The 16,921-nt window shown below is 38.1% G+C and overlaps 1 protein-coding gene across 4 annotated transcripts in view; it reads left to right on the top strand.

The window, feature by feature from the left end:
• INTS2 (integrator complex subunit 2) overlaps positions 1-16,921 on the top strand; it is a 54,783-nt gene that overhangs the window by 8,563 nt on the left and 29,299 nt on the right. For all 4 annotated transcript variants that reach the window (XM_055327825.1, XM_055327851.1, XM_055327831.1 and 1 more), the window contains exons 6-11: positions 2,345-2,475; positions 2,729-2,902; positions 4,795-5,021; positions 6,639-6,764; positions 15,124-15,195; positions 15,273-15,387. In XM_055327825.1, the coding sequence (XP_055183800.1) occupies positions 2,345-2,475; positions 2,729-2,902; positions 4,795-5,021; positions 6,639-6,764; positions 15,124-15,195; positions 15,273-15,387 (845 nt within the window). The remainder of the gene's footprint in view (positions 1-2,344; positions 2,476-2,728; positions 2,903-4,794; positions 5,022-6,638; positions 6,765-15,123; positions 15,196-15,272; positions 15,388-16,921) is intronic.

Below are 16,921 nucleotides of genomic sequence, written 5' to 3' on the forward strand. Positions count from 1 at the left end.
CAAGCTTCTAGCTCTTGATGTCAGCTCAGGTCTTGATCTCAGGGTTGTGAGTTCAAGCCTTGTGTTGGGTTCCATGCTGGGTGTGGACCCTACTTAAGAAAAAATAAATGAACTGGGGGGTGCCTGGGTGGCTTAGTCGTTGAGCATCTGCTTTCAGCTCAGATTGTGATCCTGGGGTCCTGGGATCAAGTTCAGCATCAGACTCCTTGCAGGGAGCCTGCTTCTCCCTCTGCCTGTGTCTCTGCCTCTTTCTCTGTGTTTGCCATGAATAAATAAATAAAATCTTAAATAAAAAAGTAAAAATAAATAAAAAAATATAAAGTATGCATCTTTAGCTTATGACTCTACTTTTAATGATTTTATATCTCTTCACATATAATGTAATATACTCATATTTCCCCCTCCTGTCATTTGTGCTACTGTTGTCACAGATTTTACTTCAACATGTGTTATAAGACTCACAATACGTTGTTACTACTTTTGCTTTTACCATTAATTTTATTTAAGAGCAAGAGCATGGGGGTGGGAGAGGGAGAATCCTAAAGTGGGTCCATGCTCCATGAGGAGCCCGATCTGGGCTTGATCTCAGACTCTGAGATCATGACCTGAGCTGAAATCAGGTCTGACACTTCACAGACTGAGCCTCCCAGGTACCCCACTTCATTCCTTTTTGTAGCTCCACATTTCCCCTTTAGCTTGAAGAATCTTTCTTTCTTTCTTTCTTTCTTTCTTTCTTTCTTTCTTTCTTTCTTTCTTTCTTTCTTCTTTCTTTCCTTTCTTTCTTTCTTTCTTTCTTTCTTTCTTTCTTTCTTTCTTTCTTTCTTCTCTCTCTCTCTCTCTCTCTCTCTCTCTCTCTCTCTCTCTCTTCCTTCCTTCCTTCCTTCCTCCCTTCCTTCCTTCCTTCCTTCCTTCCTTTTTAGTGAATGATGGCCCCTCATCCTATGGAACGATGAGCTCAATCTTTTAAAAAATTTTAAGATTTTATTTATTCATGAGAGACACAGAGGCAGATACACTGGCAGAGGGAGAAGCAGGCTCCCCAAGGGGAGCCCAGTGCAGGACTCGATCTCAGGACCCTAGGATCATAACCCAAGCCAAAGGCAGACCACTGAACCACCTAGGCATTCCCTTTTTTAAAAATTAAAAAAAAAATTAAACATTTTTTGTTATAATTTTAAAAATTTATTTATTTGAGAGAGAGAGAGAGCGCACACGAGAGAGAGAGAGGATGAGTGGAGTAAGGAGCAGAGGGAGAAACAGACTCCTCACAGAGGAGGGTACCTGTTGTGGGGCTTGGTCCCAGGATTCGGGATCATGACCTGAGCCGAAGGCAGATGCTTAACCTTCTGAGCCACCCAAGCGTCCCTTGAAGAACTTTCTTTAACATGTCTTACAGTTTAGGTTTACTGGCAACACACTTTTCCAGCTTTTTAAATTTATCTTATTTATTTTTATTTTTTAAAAGATTTTATTTTTAGGGGATCCTTGGGTGGCTCAGTGGTTTAGTGTCTGCCTTCGGCCCAGGGTATGATCCTGGAGACCTGGGATCGAGTCCCACATCCAGCTCCCTGCATGGAGCCTGCTTCTCCCTCTGCCTGTGTCTCTGTTTCTTTCTCTCTGTGTCTCTCATGAATAAATACATAAAATCTTAAAAAAAAATTATTTTTAAGTAATCTCTACCCACAATGTGGGGCTTGAACTTAACCCAGAAATCAGGAGTCACATGCTCTACAGACTGAGTAAGGTGCCCCTTTCCAGCTTTTTTTAATTTGAAAAAACAAAACCCTGATTTTCTCTTCATTCTTGAAAGATACTTTTCACTGGGTATAAAGTTTTAGGTTAACATTTTCTTTTAGCTCTTTGAAGATGTCATTCTGTTGTCTGTGGTAGTTTTGGTTTCTGTTCCTCTGTATATAATGTTTTTTTATTTTTTTCCTCTCTGGCTACTTTATTTTTTCTTTCTGGCTACTTTTAAGATTTTCTCTTTTCCAGGGTCTTGATATGATTTTGTTTGTGTTTATCCTGCTTGAGTTTCTGTGTTTATAGTTTTCATCAAAGTTGAAAAAATTTCTTCACATATATTTTTGTCTTCCATTTTCTTTTTCTTTCTGAGACCTTAATTATATTTGACTATGTGATATTATTGCTCTACAGGTCACTGTTCATTTTTTAAGTCTCTTTTCACTCTTTTTTAAAATTTTGACCAGCGTTCTGTTACTGTGTTTTCAAATTCTCTAATTGCTTTCTTCTGTAATGTCTATTCCACATTAATTCAAAGGCTGAGGAAATTGTTGCTAACATCTTACTTGAAAGCTTAAAGTAATAGTGGATGTTAAATGTTCAGTTTGCAGGGGCCTGATAAAAAATGGAGAACGACAAGATGAAGAAAGTCTTGGAGGAAGGCGCAGGACAGATGCCCTACGCTTCTTATGTAAAATGAATCCTTCTCAGGCCCTCAAAGTTCGAGGGATGGTGGTAGGACATCTTATTATTTTTATGAGACAAAAGCCTTTGTATTATCAAGAACTTTCCCAGGATGATTTTAGAATTTTGTAGAGATTTGGAATTACAATTAAATTCGATGTATTAGTACCTTCTTCTCTGGGTTTTTATGTTTTGGGATATGTCTTTTTCTAAACTTTAGAAACTTTAAAACATCTAAACTCTGAAGTGGCCTGACCCTTTTCCTTATGATACTGAGTTCAGTTTGTTTTCTTTGCTGTGTTAGGTGGAAGAATGTCACTTGCCAGGCCTTGGAGTGGCTTTGACATTGGATCATACTAAAAATGAAGCTGGTGAAGATGGAGTGAGTGACTTGGTTTGTTTTGTTAGTGGTTTGCTTCTTGGAACAAACGCGAAAGTCCGGACTTGGTTTGGAACTTTTATCCGAAATGGACAGCAGGTAAGGGATTAAAAATCTTATAGGTTAAGAATCAGGATATTTTGGCAACTAGTAAAAGATGAAGAAATACTTTTAGAATGATGTCATTAGACCAGTGGTTCTCACACTTTTAGTCTCAGGAACTCCTGACATTTTAAATTATGGAGAGTACCAAATAACTTTTGTTTATGTACTTTTATCTGTTGCTATTTACCATATTAGAAATGAAAACTGAAAACTTTGAAATATTTACTTAATTCAGTTAAAAATAATAATAACCATATTAAATGTGAACACATTTTTAATGAAAAATAACCAAGTTTTCCAAAAATTTAGTGAGAAGAGTGGCACTGTTCTACAGTTTTACAAATCTCTTTAATGTCTGGCTTAATAGAACCTTTGGAAAACGACATTGTACACTTGTGAGAAAAGAGTAGAAATGGTCAGTAATGTTCAATGAAGTGTTTTTGACCTTTGGACCCTTTGAAAGAGTTTTGGGAATCTCTAGGGTTTTGGGTTAGACTCCTGAGAACTGCTGTAGTAGGTCATCAAAATATGTTATAGTCTGTAATTTTAGTATATATATAGTGGTAAAATATAGATGACATGAAATTTACTGTTTTAATCCTTTTTTTAGTATCTAGTTCAGTGGCATTCACAATATTTTGCAACCATCATCACTATTCACTTTCAGAACTTTTTTCATCATTTCAAAAATAAACTCTATACCCATTAAACAATAACTCCCCATTCCTCCTTCCTTCCAGCCCCCGGTAGCTTCTTTCTGCTTTCTGTCTCTATGAATTTGAATGTTGTAGGTACCTCATGTAAGTGGAATCACATAGTATTTTCTCTTTTTGAGTTTGGCATGTTTTACTTAGCATAACGTTTTCAAAATCCATGCACCTTGTAGTATATATCAGGATTTCTTTTTCAATGTTGAATAATAGTCTACTCTATGTATATACCACATTTTATTTGTTCATTCATCCATTGATGAATATTATATTTTGGAACAATGTTTAAGTTGCAAAATACTTTACTTTTTCAAAAGATATTTCCTGATAACTCTGTGACTGGAGCTCCAATGAAGGACCCTATGCAGACTGATTTTTATCTTGTTGAAGTGAATTAGAGTAGCATGGGTACTGCCTAGTCCTCCAGGCGATTTTGTATGCTACTGGCTCCTCATATATTCTGTATCCAAATTCTGCTTATTTCTGGCCCATTTGAGAACTAATTTTAAACTTTGCTTTCTAAGGGTGTTAACATTTATTATATACCTTCTATATGTCCGGCACTGTGTGAGGCACTTTGGTATGCTCATCTTGTTTGTAATTATCCTCTGTGGGCAGTACATTTCTCTTCTTTGAGCCTAATGCTATTAAAGCAGGTTTATCATATTTTACTTAGAAACATCCTAAAAATAACTAACATTTGCCTAATTCTTTACAGTTTAGAACTGCTTTATATTAATATATTATTAATAAAATAACTACTTCCTTGTCATTAAAGAAATTGGGGTTCAGAGAGGTAAGTGTACATAATCAATGGCAAAGCTATTGTTTAAACCCAAGATATTCTATCTCCAACATCTGAGTAATTTGTGCTATGTCACAGATAACTCCATTAGTTATTATGTATTTGAAAGTACCATTTAAATGATATTTTACAACTTGAATTATCATTAATTTAGTACCTTCTGTACAGCCAATCCAGTTTTTAAGGTGAGTAGAGTATTCCTCAAAGGGGTCAGTGAATTTTGATTTTGCTCGTTGGAGTTGCAGTTATGACAGCCTTTTCAAATGGGATCAATTTCAAATGTTTAACAGAGGAGTTTGATTTAAACATTTTTTGACTTAATAAGTACTCTATGCTTTCTTCCTTCCTTCTGTGGTCCATATTTTTTACAGAGAAAAAGAGAGACCAGTAGTTCTGTCCTTTGGCAAATGAGAAGGCAGCTTCTTCTGGAGTTGATGGGCATTCTTCCCACAGTAAGAAGTACTCGCATTGTGGAAGAAGCTGATGTGGAGATGGAGCCCAATGTGTCTGTGTATTCGGGGCTGAAAGAAGAGCATGTTGTGAAAGCCAGTGCACTCTTACGTCTGTACTGTGCTTTGATGGGGATCGCTGGACTCAAGTATTCAATAATTTGATATTTTACCTTTTTTATCATTTTACTTTCTTGTTTCTAATCCCAAGAAAGTGAGCCAAAGGCCTCTTATTCTGAGGATTTGGGTTTTCTACTAGGTTTAGGTAGTGGGCTGGCCTATATCAAGAATGAAGTCCTAAGGTAAAAACATTCCTGGGTTGGATGTATCCATCTATTTTTGCCAGATTGTAAATATAATTATGTGTATATGGGAGGAGCTTGACTTTACCGCAGCTTGACATGACTCCAGTGAATGATCTGTGAGTGATACTTTACCTAGCCCTCACAGCTATTTCAAGTAAATCTCTCCTGTTTCCTTTTGCAACTGAGATCACAGATTATTTAAAATTGCTATGTTGTAATTATTAAGCATAAGGTTTCTTGTTCAGTCACTGCACTACATCCTTTTGAATAATGTCCTCAACTGTTATACATACAGTCCTCACTTTGCATGTCTCTGATAAGTATGAATTTCACTAACCACTTTAGTGTTGGCTAAGTTAAATAAGACCACTCTCTCAACAACTAATGTATCAGTTACCATGATACATTAGTCAAATGACTGTATAAGGTACAGACTTTGCCAGAGCTCTTCAAACCACTAGTCACTATGTAAATAACATGCACATCATGATCAGTGACTAATTCTATCATTTCTTTTAAAGTTGTTGGTGACTGTTTACTGCCCATCTATTAGTTGGTGAACAAACAGGAAAGTGTGTAGTTATATGGTAGCCTTGTCTCAGTGATAAACCTATATGTCATTTGACAAACATAATTGAAAGAAGGAATTGGCCACGAGAAATGAATGTGTAGCAAAGAAAAAAAGGTGGTAATACTGGAAGTGGCATTTGAACCAATCATAAATGGAACAGCTGATCATGACAATGTTGACACTGCTGCCATTTGAGAAACCCTAGATATGTAGCTGATGAACATAGTGAAGGTGCCCTTGTCAACATGAATGAAGAAAGTCATTGTGGAAAAAAAACGAAGTCCCAGAGGACGTGATGCTGACAAAAATCTCCACATTAAAGGAATCTCAGATCCAAACTTAGAAAGAGATATGATGGTTCATCAAGGCTTAAGAAAGAGATTCACTCCACTTTATAAGATATAAAGGAGAAGAAGGCAAGGGCTTTTCAAACTATTTCTTGCAAAATTTTTTTACAAAGAAAATAGTTTAATTCCCAATGTTTGTAATATTTTCAGTTATATAAATATTTGCTATTTTTTTCACTTATGCATTATGACTGACAAAGTTTTTAATGTTCTGACAGATTTTCAAGGTCACAGTTAACTTTCCCCATTGATTATTATTATGATCCTGATGCAGAGTTTTGGCTTGCATGGTTATTTTTATGGTCCCACACTACTGTGCCAAGTGAGGATTGCTTGTGTTTGTGTTTGAGAAAAAGCACTGGTTGTAAGCTCCGCAGTTTTGCTTTTAATGACTTAAGATTTTAAAGATTTTATAAATAGAAAGGTATCATCAGAAAGCTCAGAATTTATTTCAGAAAAATTAAATTCTTGAGATGTCCTTTTTTCTTCCTTCTTCTCTCAACTTAAGAAAAATAAAGCCTAATAATATATCCGTTTTTTTAGACCAACTGAGGAAGAAGCTGAGCAGTTGCTGCAGTTGATGACAAGTCGTCCTCCTGCTACCCCAGCTGGGGTTCGCTTTGTTTCACTCTCCTTTTGTATGCTGCTGGCCTTTTCTACACTTGTCAGGTACCTTACTACATAGATTGTGCTGTTTTCCGAAGGTCTGCTTTTGTTTATTTATTAAAATGCTTGTATAGCATTAATTGGGAGCTTACTAAAAAAAATGGTCTAGGTATGGACAGTGGTATTATCTTTTAGTAAATTGTGTCAGTAGCATCTACTGTATGGCAGTCCCTATTCCCTTCCTTCTTATTTCCCTTTCCCTCAAGGCAACTTCTTTCAACTTCTTTAAGTCCTTATAGCTGATTCTTTTGTTTTTTTACTTCCACATCTTTAAATAACGTTTGTGTTTGCTATATTTTTGATTTTTAAATTTTAGGAGTAATTGATTTCCTACATGAAAGGTGAGGAATTAGTTCTCTTTTTTTCTCTTCCCTCTCCCAGCATATCTACATATCCTTCCCATCTTCCCATTCTCCCAGAACAGTTATATTGCAATTTTGCTTTGACAAATATGTAGTTGTTCATATTATATTATTGGAGGCTCAGCCATATAGTAGATGATAACTTTTCTTCTGCAAAACTTGTTTTTTACCTTAATAATTATCTGGCATTTTGTTTATTTTTCATTGGCTCTTTGTTCTGTGCACTTAACATTAATGCAACCTCAAACTCTGCCATTCTGAACCTTCTCTCAAGATGTTCATACTTCTTATTCTGTCAGTTTCATTGTCTGGAGGAAGTCTCTTCTGACTCTCTGAACTCATTACCTCTATAATGAGTTTTTCAGCTCTCATCCTGAAATTGCTCTTCACTCTTGTTTTTAGGACTTGCTTCATATCTCCTTTGTTGGATCTCCTGCTTGCTACATCTTATATCTCCTTTTTTCTTTTTTTTTTTTTTAAGATTTTATTTTTTAATAAGTACACCCAGTGTGGGGCTTGAACCAACGATCCCAAGATCAAGAGTTGCATGCTCTACTGATTGAGCCAACCAGGCACCCCAACATAGTTTTTTTTTTTAAATTGCTTTCTCATTTTGCTTCTTTAGTTTGAGTATGTGGGAGATCAGTTATTTTCAGACCGGGTATTTCTGGAAATGTCTTTATTCTACTTTAACACTTGATTGATAGTTTCATAGGGTTTATCATTTAAAGTTGGAAATAATATCCTTTGAGAATTTTGAAAGTCTTGCTGCATTGTCTTCTTCTGGTGTTGCTATTGAGAAGTCTGATGACATTCTGATTTTTGGTTTTTTGTGTAGCCTAGTTTTTTAAAACTATGGAGACAGGTAGGATTAGCTTTTTGTCCCTAGGATTTTAAAAATTTTGGATGATATGCCTGTTTTTATCTATTGTCCTAGGTATTCAGTAAACCCTTTTAACCTGGGAACTCATCATGTCCTTCAGTTCTAGGAAATTTTCTTAAACTAATATGTTGGTAATGTTCCACATAGGACTTTTTCCTGTCCAAAACCTTCTTTTATTTGGATATTGGACTTCCTAAAATGATTATCTTATTTTCTTATCCTTTCCTGTTTTCTATATATTTGTCTTGTTCTACTTTATTTTTATTTTTCTTTTTTTAAATTTTTATTTATTTATATGTTTACGATAGTCATACAGAGAGAGAGAGAGAGGCAGAGACACAGGCAGAGGGAGAAGCAGGCTCCATATACCGGGAGCCTGACGTGGGATTCCATCCCGGGTCTCCAGGATAGCGCCCTGGGCCAAAGGCAGGCGTCAAACTGCTGCGCCACCCAGGGATCCCCTCTTGTTCTACTTTAAAAAAAAAAAAAACAGCCTAGTTGAGAGACTATTTACATACCATAAAACCATAAAACTTGCCCATTTTAAAGTGTACAATGCAGTAGTTTTAAGTATATTTACAAAGTTGTACAACCATTACCACAATTTAATTTTAGAATATTTTATCACTCTGAAAAGATACTGCTCATTGTATCTTCAAGGATTTGTTTTGAGCTTCCAATTCTCTGTCATTTTTGACATCTAAGAGCTCTTTTTTGTTTTCTGGATATTTCTTCCGTACGGTAGCTGTTGCTTCATAGTGGCATGATTTCTCTGAAATTAATCATAATGATTTTTTTTTTAAGATTTTATTTATTTATTCATGAAAGACATAGAGAGAGGCAACAGGGACAGGGGAAGCAGGCTCCATACGAGGAGCCTGATATGGGACTTGATCCCGGAACCTCAGGATCACGGCCTGAGCCAAAAGCAGACGCTCAACCACTGAGCCACCCAGGCATCCCAATCATAATGATTGAAGAGGTTTTATTAGTACTGTTGGTTTTCTCTAAGTTTTTTTTTTTACTTTTTTTTTTGTCTCTATTTTTTAAGTCAGAAACTTTTCTCAGGGTTTTGATCATTCTTAATCGTTTATATTTAAGAGTAGGAGGGGTGCCTAAGCATCAGTTTACTGTCCAGCTCTTGATTTCAGCTGAGGTCATGATCTCAGGATCATGAGATCAAGCTCCACATTAGGTTCTGTGCTCAGTGGGGAGTCTGCTTTAGATTTTTTTCCTCTGCCCTCCCTCCCCCCTTCTCTCTCAAATAAATAAATCTTAACTATTGAGGGAGGGGCAAGATGGCGGAAGAGCAGGGTCCCCAAGTCACCTGTCCCCACCAAGTTACCTAGATAACCTTCAAACCATCCTGAAAATCTACGAATTCAGCCTGAGATGTAAAGAGAGACCAGCTGGAACGCTACAGTGAGAAGAGTTCACGCTTCTATCAAGGTAGGAAGACGGGGGAAAAGAAATAAAGAAACAAAAGGCATCCGAGGGGGAGGGGCCCCGCGAGGAGCCGGGCTGAGGCCGAGGCGAGTGTCCCCAGGACAGGAGAGCCCCGTCCCCTCCCCGAGGAGCAGGAGCTGCACCAACCTTCCCGGGCGGGCGGAAAGGGGCTCGCAGGGAGGTGGAGCAGGACCCAGGAGGGCGGGGATGCCTCGGGCTCCCTGGACACTAACACACACCTGAGCGCAGGAGAGTGCGCCGAGCTCCCTAAGGGCTGCAGCGCGCACGGAGGGACCGACGGAGCAGCTCGGAGGGGCTCGGGAGCGGCTCCAGGGAGGGAGCTGCAGGGCGGGAGCGCGAATCCAACAGCGCAGGCCCCGGAGCACAGGGCACCGGGACACACAGCCCAGGATCCGGCCTCCCCCTGGGACAGGCAGAGGCCGGGAGGGCCCAGGACAGCGAGGACGCTCCTGCCCCGAGCTGAGCACATCAGCGGCCCCGCCCCGGAGCCTCCAGGCCCTGCGGACGGAGAGCCGAGAGCCCCGTAGTTCCTGCGGAGGCTGAATCCAGGCTTCCAGAGTTGCCATAGCAACTGCTGCTGTTCCTCCCTGGGGTAAACAACCCCCGCTGAGCCCTGCAGCAGGCAGGGGCAGAGCAGCTCCCCCAAGTGCTGACACCTGAAAATCAGCACAGCAGGCCCCTCCCCCAGAAGACCAGCTAGACGGACCAGAGATACTCCCCCGTGTTCCAATACAACTTGTTTTTGGCCACTCTGCACTGAGCAAAATGACTAGAAGGAAAACCTCACTTCAAAAGAAAGAATCAGAAACAGCCCTCTTTCCCACAGAGTTACAAAATCTGGATTACACTTCAATGTCAGAAAGCCAATTCAGAAGCACCATTATACAGCTACTGGTGGCTCTAGAAAAAAGCATTAAGGCCTCACGAGACTTCATGACTGCAGAATTTAGATCCAATCAGGCAGAAATTAAAAATCAATTGAATGAGATGCAATCCAAACTAGAAGTCCTAACGACGAGGGTTAACGTGGTGGAAGAACGAGTGAGTGACATAGAAGACAAGTTGATGGCAAAGAGGGAAACTGAGGAAAAAAGAGACAGACAATTAAGGGACCATGAAGACAGATTAAGGCAAATAAATGACAGTCTGAGGAAGAAAAACCTACGTTTAATTGGGGTTCCCGAGGGCGCCGAAAGGGACAGAGGGCCAGAATATGTATTTGAACAAATCCTAGCTGAAAACTTTCCCAATCTGGGAAGGGAAACAGGCATTCAGATCCAGGAAATAGAGAGATCCCCCCCTAAAATCAATAAAAACCGTTCAACACCTCGACATCTAATAGTGAAGCTTGCAAATTCCAAAGATAAAGAGAAGATCCTTAAAGCAGCAAGAGACAAGAAGTTCCTGACTTTCATGGGGAGGAATATTAGGGTAACAGCAGACCTCTCCACAGAGACGTGGCAGGCCAGAAAGGGCTGGCAGGATATATTCAGGGTCCTAAATGAGAAGAATATGCAACCAAGAATACTTTATCCAGCAAGGCTCTCATTCAAAATGGAAGGAGAGATAAAGAGCTTCCAAGACAGGCAGGAACTGAAAGAATATGTGACCTCCAAACCAGCTCTGCAAGAAATTTTAAGGGGGACTCTTAAAACTCCCCTTTAAGAAGAAGTTCAAGTAACTCTGAACGTGAACGGGCTTAATGACCCCATCAAAAGGCGCAGAGTTTCAGACTGGATAAAAAAGCAGGACCCATCTATTTGCTGTCTACAAGAGACTCATTTTAGACAGAAGGACACCTACAACCTGAAAATAAAAGGTTGGAGAACCATTTACCATTCAAATGGTTCTCAAAATATACCCTAAAAACTACAGAACACTTCTGAAAGAAATTGAGGAAGACACAAAGAGATGGAAAAATATTCCATGCTCATGGATTGGCAGAATTAATATTGTGAAAATGTCAATGTTACCCAGGGCAATTTACACGTATAATGCAATCCCTATCAAAATACCATGGACTTTCTTCAGAGAGTTGGAACAAATTATTTTAAGATTTGTGTGGAATCAGGAAAGATCCCAAACAGCCAGGGGAATTTTAAAAAAAGAAAACCATATCTGGGGGCATCACAATCCCAGATTTCAGGTTGTACTACAAAGCTGTGTTCATCAAGACAGTGTGGTACTGGCACAAAAACAGACATATAGATCAATGGAACAGAACAGAGAACCCAGAAGTGGACCCTGAACTTTATGCTCAACTAATATACAATAAAGGAGGAAAGACGATCCACTAGAAGAAAGACAGTCTCTTCAATAAATGGTGCTGGGAAGATTGGACATCCACATGCAGAAGAATGAAACTGGACCACTCTCTTGCACCATACACAAAGATAAACTCAAAATGGATGAAAGATCTAAATGTGAGACAAGATTCCATCAAAATCCCAGAGAAGAACTCAGGCAACACCCTTTTTGAACTTGGCCACAGTAACCGGAGAAGGACAAACAGTGTATGTTCTCATTCATTTGGGGAATATGAATAATAGCGAAAGGGAATATAAGGGAAGGGAGAAGAAATGTGTGAGAAATATCAGAAAGGGAGACAGAACATAAAGACTTCTAACTCTGGGAAATGAACTAGGGGTGGTGGAGGGGGAGGAGGGTGGGGGGTGGGGGTGAATGGGTGATGGGCACTGAGGGGTACACTTGATGGGATGAGCACTGGGTGTTATTCTGTATGTTGGTAAATTGAACACCAATAAAAATTAATTTATAAAAAAAAAATAAAAAATAAAAAAAAAATAAATAAATCTTAAAAAAAAAAAAGAGTAAGAAACTAACAAGCAGATTGAAGCTTTTATTTTTTTTTATTTTTTATTTTTTTAGATTGAAGCTTTTAATGCATAGGTGGCTCTTTGGGAAGCTCTTGGGCTTACCAGATTCTTAGAGGAGACTCTTGCCTTACGTGGAGGATAAAGACCTGATAGAAAACCCATAAGCAAAATTTAAAAAGTAGGGGTTAAAGGTTAGGAGATCTAAACCTATAGTATAATTATTCGCATAATTCTACTTTTAGAATGGTGTCCCAGATAGCCCTGGTTGTCCCTCAGTTCAGAGACTCCCTCTTTCACCATGTCCAGAACACAAATCTCCAGTCTTCTCTCTGCTGGGGTATGGGGAACCATCTACTTGTGTAGAATGGAGGAGGTGATTTGGAGGTCTACTACTTATATAGACTGCTGACCTTTTTAACTTAATCTGTCTTCACTCTTCATCCCACAACTGCCTGGAGCTCTCAGTTCCTGAGCTCTTTGGCGATTCTGTGGTATTAAGTGGATTGGCTTTTCCCTCCTGCCAGTTTAGTATTCTGCTTTCTTGGATCTACTAAATTATTTACCTCTCTTCTATATGTGTTGTCAATTCCAGTATTTTGTGTTGTCCCTCAGCATCATCTTATGCATTTATGCCTTTTAGGAAAATCCTTTTAATGTAGTTTGGAGTTTCAGGAGGGTGTGAAATCAGGTAATAAAATGAAGTGCTTTCTTTTTTCTTTACCTAAAGTAATTGCTAAATATTATCTCTAATCTTCATCACTTCTGGAAGGTGGGTATTTCTATCTGTATTTTTCGATAGGAGAGCTAAAGTTTTTTTTTTTTTTTTTTTTTTTAAAGACACATTCAGTGTCATGATCAGACTATTACATTTAACAATCAACAGCATGGGTGCAAAAAAAAAAAAATCTACATTAAAACCCTTTGTTGGAATGCTTTACACTTTCCACAGAACAGAAACTAAAATAACCTGTTATACAATTAGTCACAAATACAGTCCTCGAGTTTTTTGCCCATACACATGAGTATTGTCTAAAACATGTCTTCTTTGTAGCAGCTAGGCCCTGCCACCACTGTGCTTGGCTGAGTTCACAAATCTGTTGTAACCTGTAGCTTCCCTGTCACTTCTCTGGCTCTCCTCTCCTGCTAAGCTTTGTTTCCTGGCAGTAATTAAAACCTGCCACTGCCATAGCTGCTGCTGCTGCTGGAACCGTCATAGCCACCTTGGTTTCGTGGTTTGGCAAAGTATTGGCCTCCACCACCATAGGGGCCAGAGCTTCTGCCTCCAAAATTTCCTCCTTTCATGGGTCCAAAATTTGAGGATTGATTGTTGTAATTGCCAAAATCGTTATAGCTTCCGCCACCTCCAAAGTTGCTTCCACTACCACCGCCATAGCCGCCTCTGCCTCCTCCGTTTTTATAGCTGTCATAACTGCCACTCCTGTCATAGCCACTGCCCTGGTTTCCATAACCCTGTCCACCACTTCCATAGCCTCTGCTTCCTCCAGAGTAACCAGGGCCGCAGGAGAGCTAAAGTTTAGAAGGATCATTTAAATTTCTTGTTTGAGATCACATTACCAGTGATTAATAGAGATAGGATTCCTACTGAGCTCTGCCATGCTCTAAAGGCTGTTATCTTTCTACCATTTAATGCTTTTTTTAAAAATTTTTTTTGTTATTAATTTTTATTTATTTATGATAGTCACAGAGAGAGAGAGAGAGAGAGAGGCAGAGACACAGGCAGAGGGAGAAGCAGACTCCATGCACCACGAGCCCGACGTGGGATTCGATCCCGGGTCTCCAGGACCACGCCCTGGGCCAAAGGCAGGCGCCAAACTGCTGTGCCACCCAGGGATCCCGCCATTTAATGCTTTTATTAGTGAAATGGTTTAAGTATAGTTCAGAATGACCTTTCAAATTCTCTTAGCTTGGGATAGCAGGCTTTTCAGTTGCTTTTTTTATCCATTTACTTTGCAATGAAGTAGAAAATCAAAATTATTTTCATAAGTCAAAGTTGACTTGTACCTTTCAATGGAAATCTAGGTATTCCCTTTAAAAATGTTTTGGTATGTTTTTATAATAATTTTTTATGTCTGATGAGCCCATGGCTCAATTTTCTTTTTCTTTGAATAGTGATCACTTATTTTTCTATAATTTTGAATTCTACTCAAAGTATTTCTGTAAATTAAATTTTATTTTCCTTGTTACAGCCCTACTACTCAGTTTGTGACTTTTTGATGACTATTTTAAACACTGGATTTTTTTCTGAATGAAATATTAGCCATTCAAGGATGTCTGGGTGGCTCAGTGGTTGAGCGCCTGCCTTCAGCTCAGGGCGAGATCCTGGAGTTCCGGGATCGAGTCCCACATTGTGCTCCCTGCCTGCATAAAGTCTGCTTCTCCCTCTGCCTATGTCTTTGCCTCTCTCTCTGTGTCTCTCATGAATAAATAAATAAAATATTTTTTTAAAGAAATATTAACCATTCATACAGTTCTTCTATTTTAATCCCAAAAAGTCTTGACTTTTCTAAAAAAAGGAGAAGAAGTTCACTCTCTCCAACTTGCAAATGCAATAATTAAGCCTTTGAGAGGGTTTGACTATTCACATTCATAAAAAAAAGCAAAGGCCCTTATTCTTTATCTTTGGAACTACTTCATATTTCAATGACAGTTAATGGCCATTTCAACAAGCAATTAATTTGAATTGATACTTCAGAATAGAGAAGGAAAAAATAATTTCTGCTAAAAATAATTCCAGAATGTTTTCTCATTCTATGCCAATGAGAAAACCAATGACTTTTTCATGTTTTCTATAGTACACCTGAACAGGAGCAGCTAATGGTAGTGTGGCTAAGTTGGATGATAAAAGAAGAAGCTTATTTTGAAAGGTAAGATGACTTCATTTGTTGCAGTTAGTGTTTCTTATTGTCTTTGGAAATTTATATTTTCTTTTTTGTTTCAACAGTACTTCTGGCGTGTCTGCTTCTTTTGGGGAGATGTTGTTATTGGTTGCTATGTACTTTCACAGCAATCAACTTAGTGCTATCATTGACTTGGTCTGTTCCACTTTGGGGATGAAGGTAATTTTCTTTTATCTTTTCTCTAAGGAAAGTATTTCTAAACTGGGTGGTTTTTTGTAGTATATAGTATATTTTGTTTCCATTTTGAAGTAATTTCAGTTTAATAGTTTGAAATAAATCAGGAGCTCTTAGAAAAAAATACATATTATGAAAACATTTATTTGCCAGAATAAAAGATGTTCAAGATAGAAAGTTGGGAAAACTCAAAATATAGAAAACTTAAAAAACACAAAAGAAAGGAAGAATATAATTTCATTGTTCAAGATATCAAGTATACTACTGTTAACACTCTTGTGTCTGTTCTTTCTTCATATTGATATATGTATTTTGTGATTTAAGGAACTTCTATGTGATATTTCCTCACATCAGTAAATGTTGTAATACAGTATCATTTTCACTGACTAACATAGTACATCTTATGTACCAATCATGACTTTCTAATGGATCCTTTCTTATTTGCCATGTAGATTTGCTAATTTCTGGATGGGGCTTAGATGGTTATCCTTATTTATGTAAATACAACATAGACGCTCAAATATGTTTATCTTTAAACAGTTTTTTTTTTTTTTTTTTTTTTTTTTTAAGTTATCTCTACACCCAACATGGGCCTTGCACTCAGGATCCTGAGATCAAGCGTTGCATGCTTTACCAACTGAGCCAGCCAGGTGTCCCCTTCTTTGGGATGCCTGGGTGGCTCAGTGGTTGAGTATCTGCCTTTGGCTGAGGGCATGATCCCAGGGTCCTGGGATTGAGTCCTGCATCAGGCTCCTCACAGGGAGCCTGCTTCTCCTTCTGCCTATGTCTCTGCTCTCTCTGTGTCTCCCATGAATAAATAAAGTCTTTTAAAAAAAAGTATTTGGATTATCTCCTTAGGAAAAAGTTCTAGAAGGCAGTCACTAAGCAAAAGAATATGATGATGTTAAGATGTTTAATGAGTACTGCCAGATTACCTTTAAGAAAGATTATACCAGTTTAACTGTTCTTATCAGTGAATGAGAGTACCAATTAACTGGACTCTCACCATCAGTGGGCATACCATTCTTTTTAATCTTTATAACTTTGATTGATGAAAGATGGTCTCACTTAGTTTTCATTTCATCGTTTACTAGTGAAACTGTAGTGTTAATTATTTTTTTTAATTCATAGGTTTTTTTTTTTTTTTTCTTTGTAGTTTAAAAATCTGTGTGTTTTGGCTGGTTCATTTCTTTTGTGAAGAGGTTTATCAATGTCCTGATTTTCCTATAGGGATTTTTTATTTATTTATCCTTTCACTGATTCAGAATTCATATATAAATTATATGCCATTATGCCTTATGTATCATATTTCATTGATTTCAAGACACATATTTTATCCAATATTGAAATGGGGCTTTATTTTACAGTTAGGTGATTTGTAATGTAATATGGTAGTAATCCCTCTCCCCACTTTTTTTCTTGAAAAGTTACTATTAAATCAGCATATCTTATTTTCCTTAGTGTCTTTAACAGTGGAGAAGTACAATACGTTGCAATTGATTCTTCTCAGTCCTTTTTG

The sequence above is a fragment of the Nyctereutes procyonoides genome, unplaced genomic scaffold (assembly GCF_905146905.1).
Source record: "Nyctereutes procyonoides isolate TBG_1078 unplaced genomic scaffold, NYPRO_anot_genome, whole genome shotgun sequence".
Lineage (NCBI taxonomy): Eukaryota > Metazoa > Chordata > Mammalia > Carnivora > Canidae > Nyctereutes > Nyctereutes procyonoides.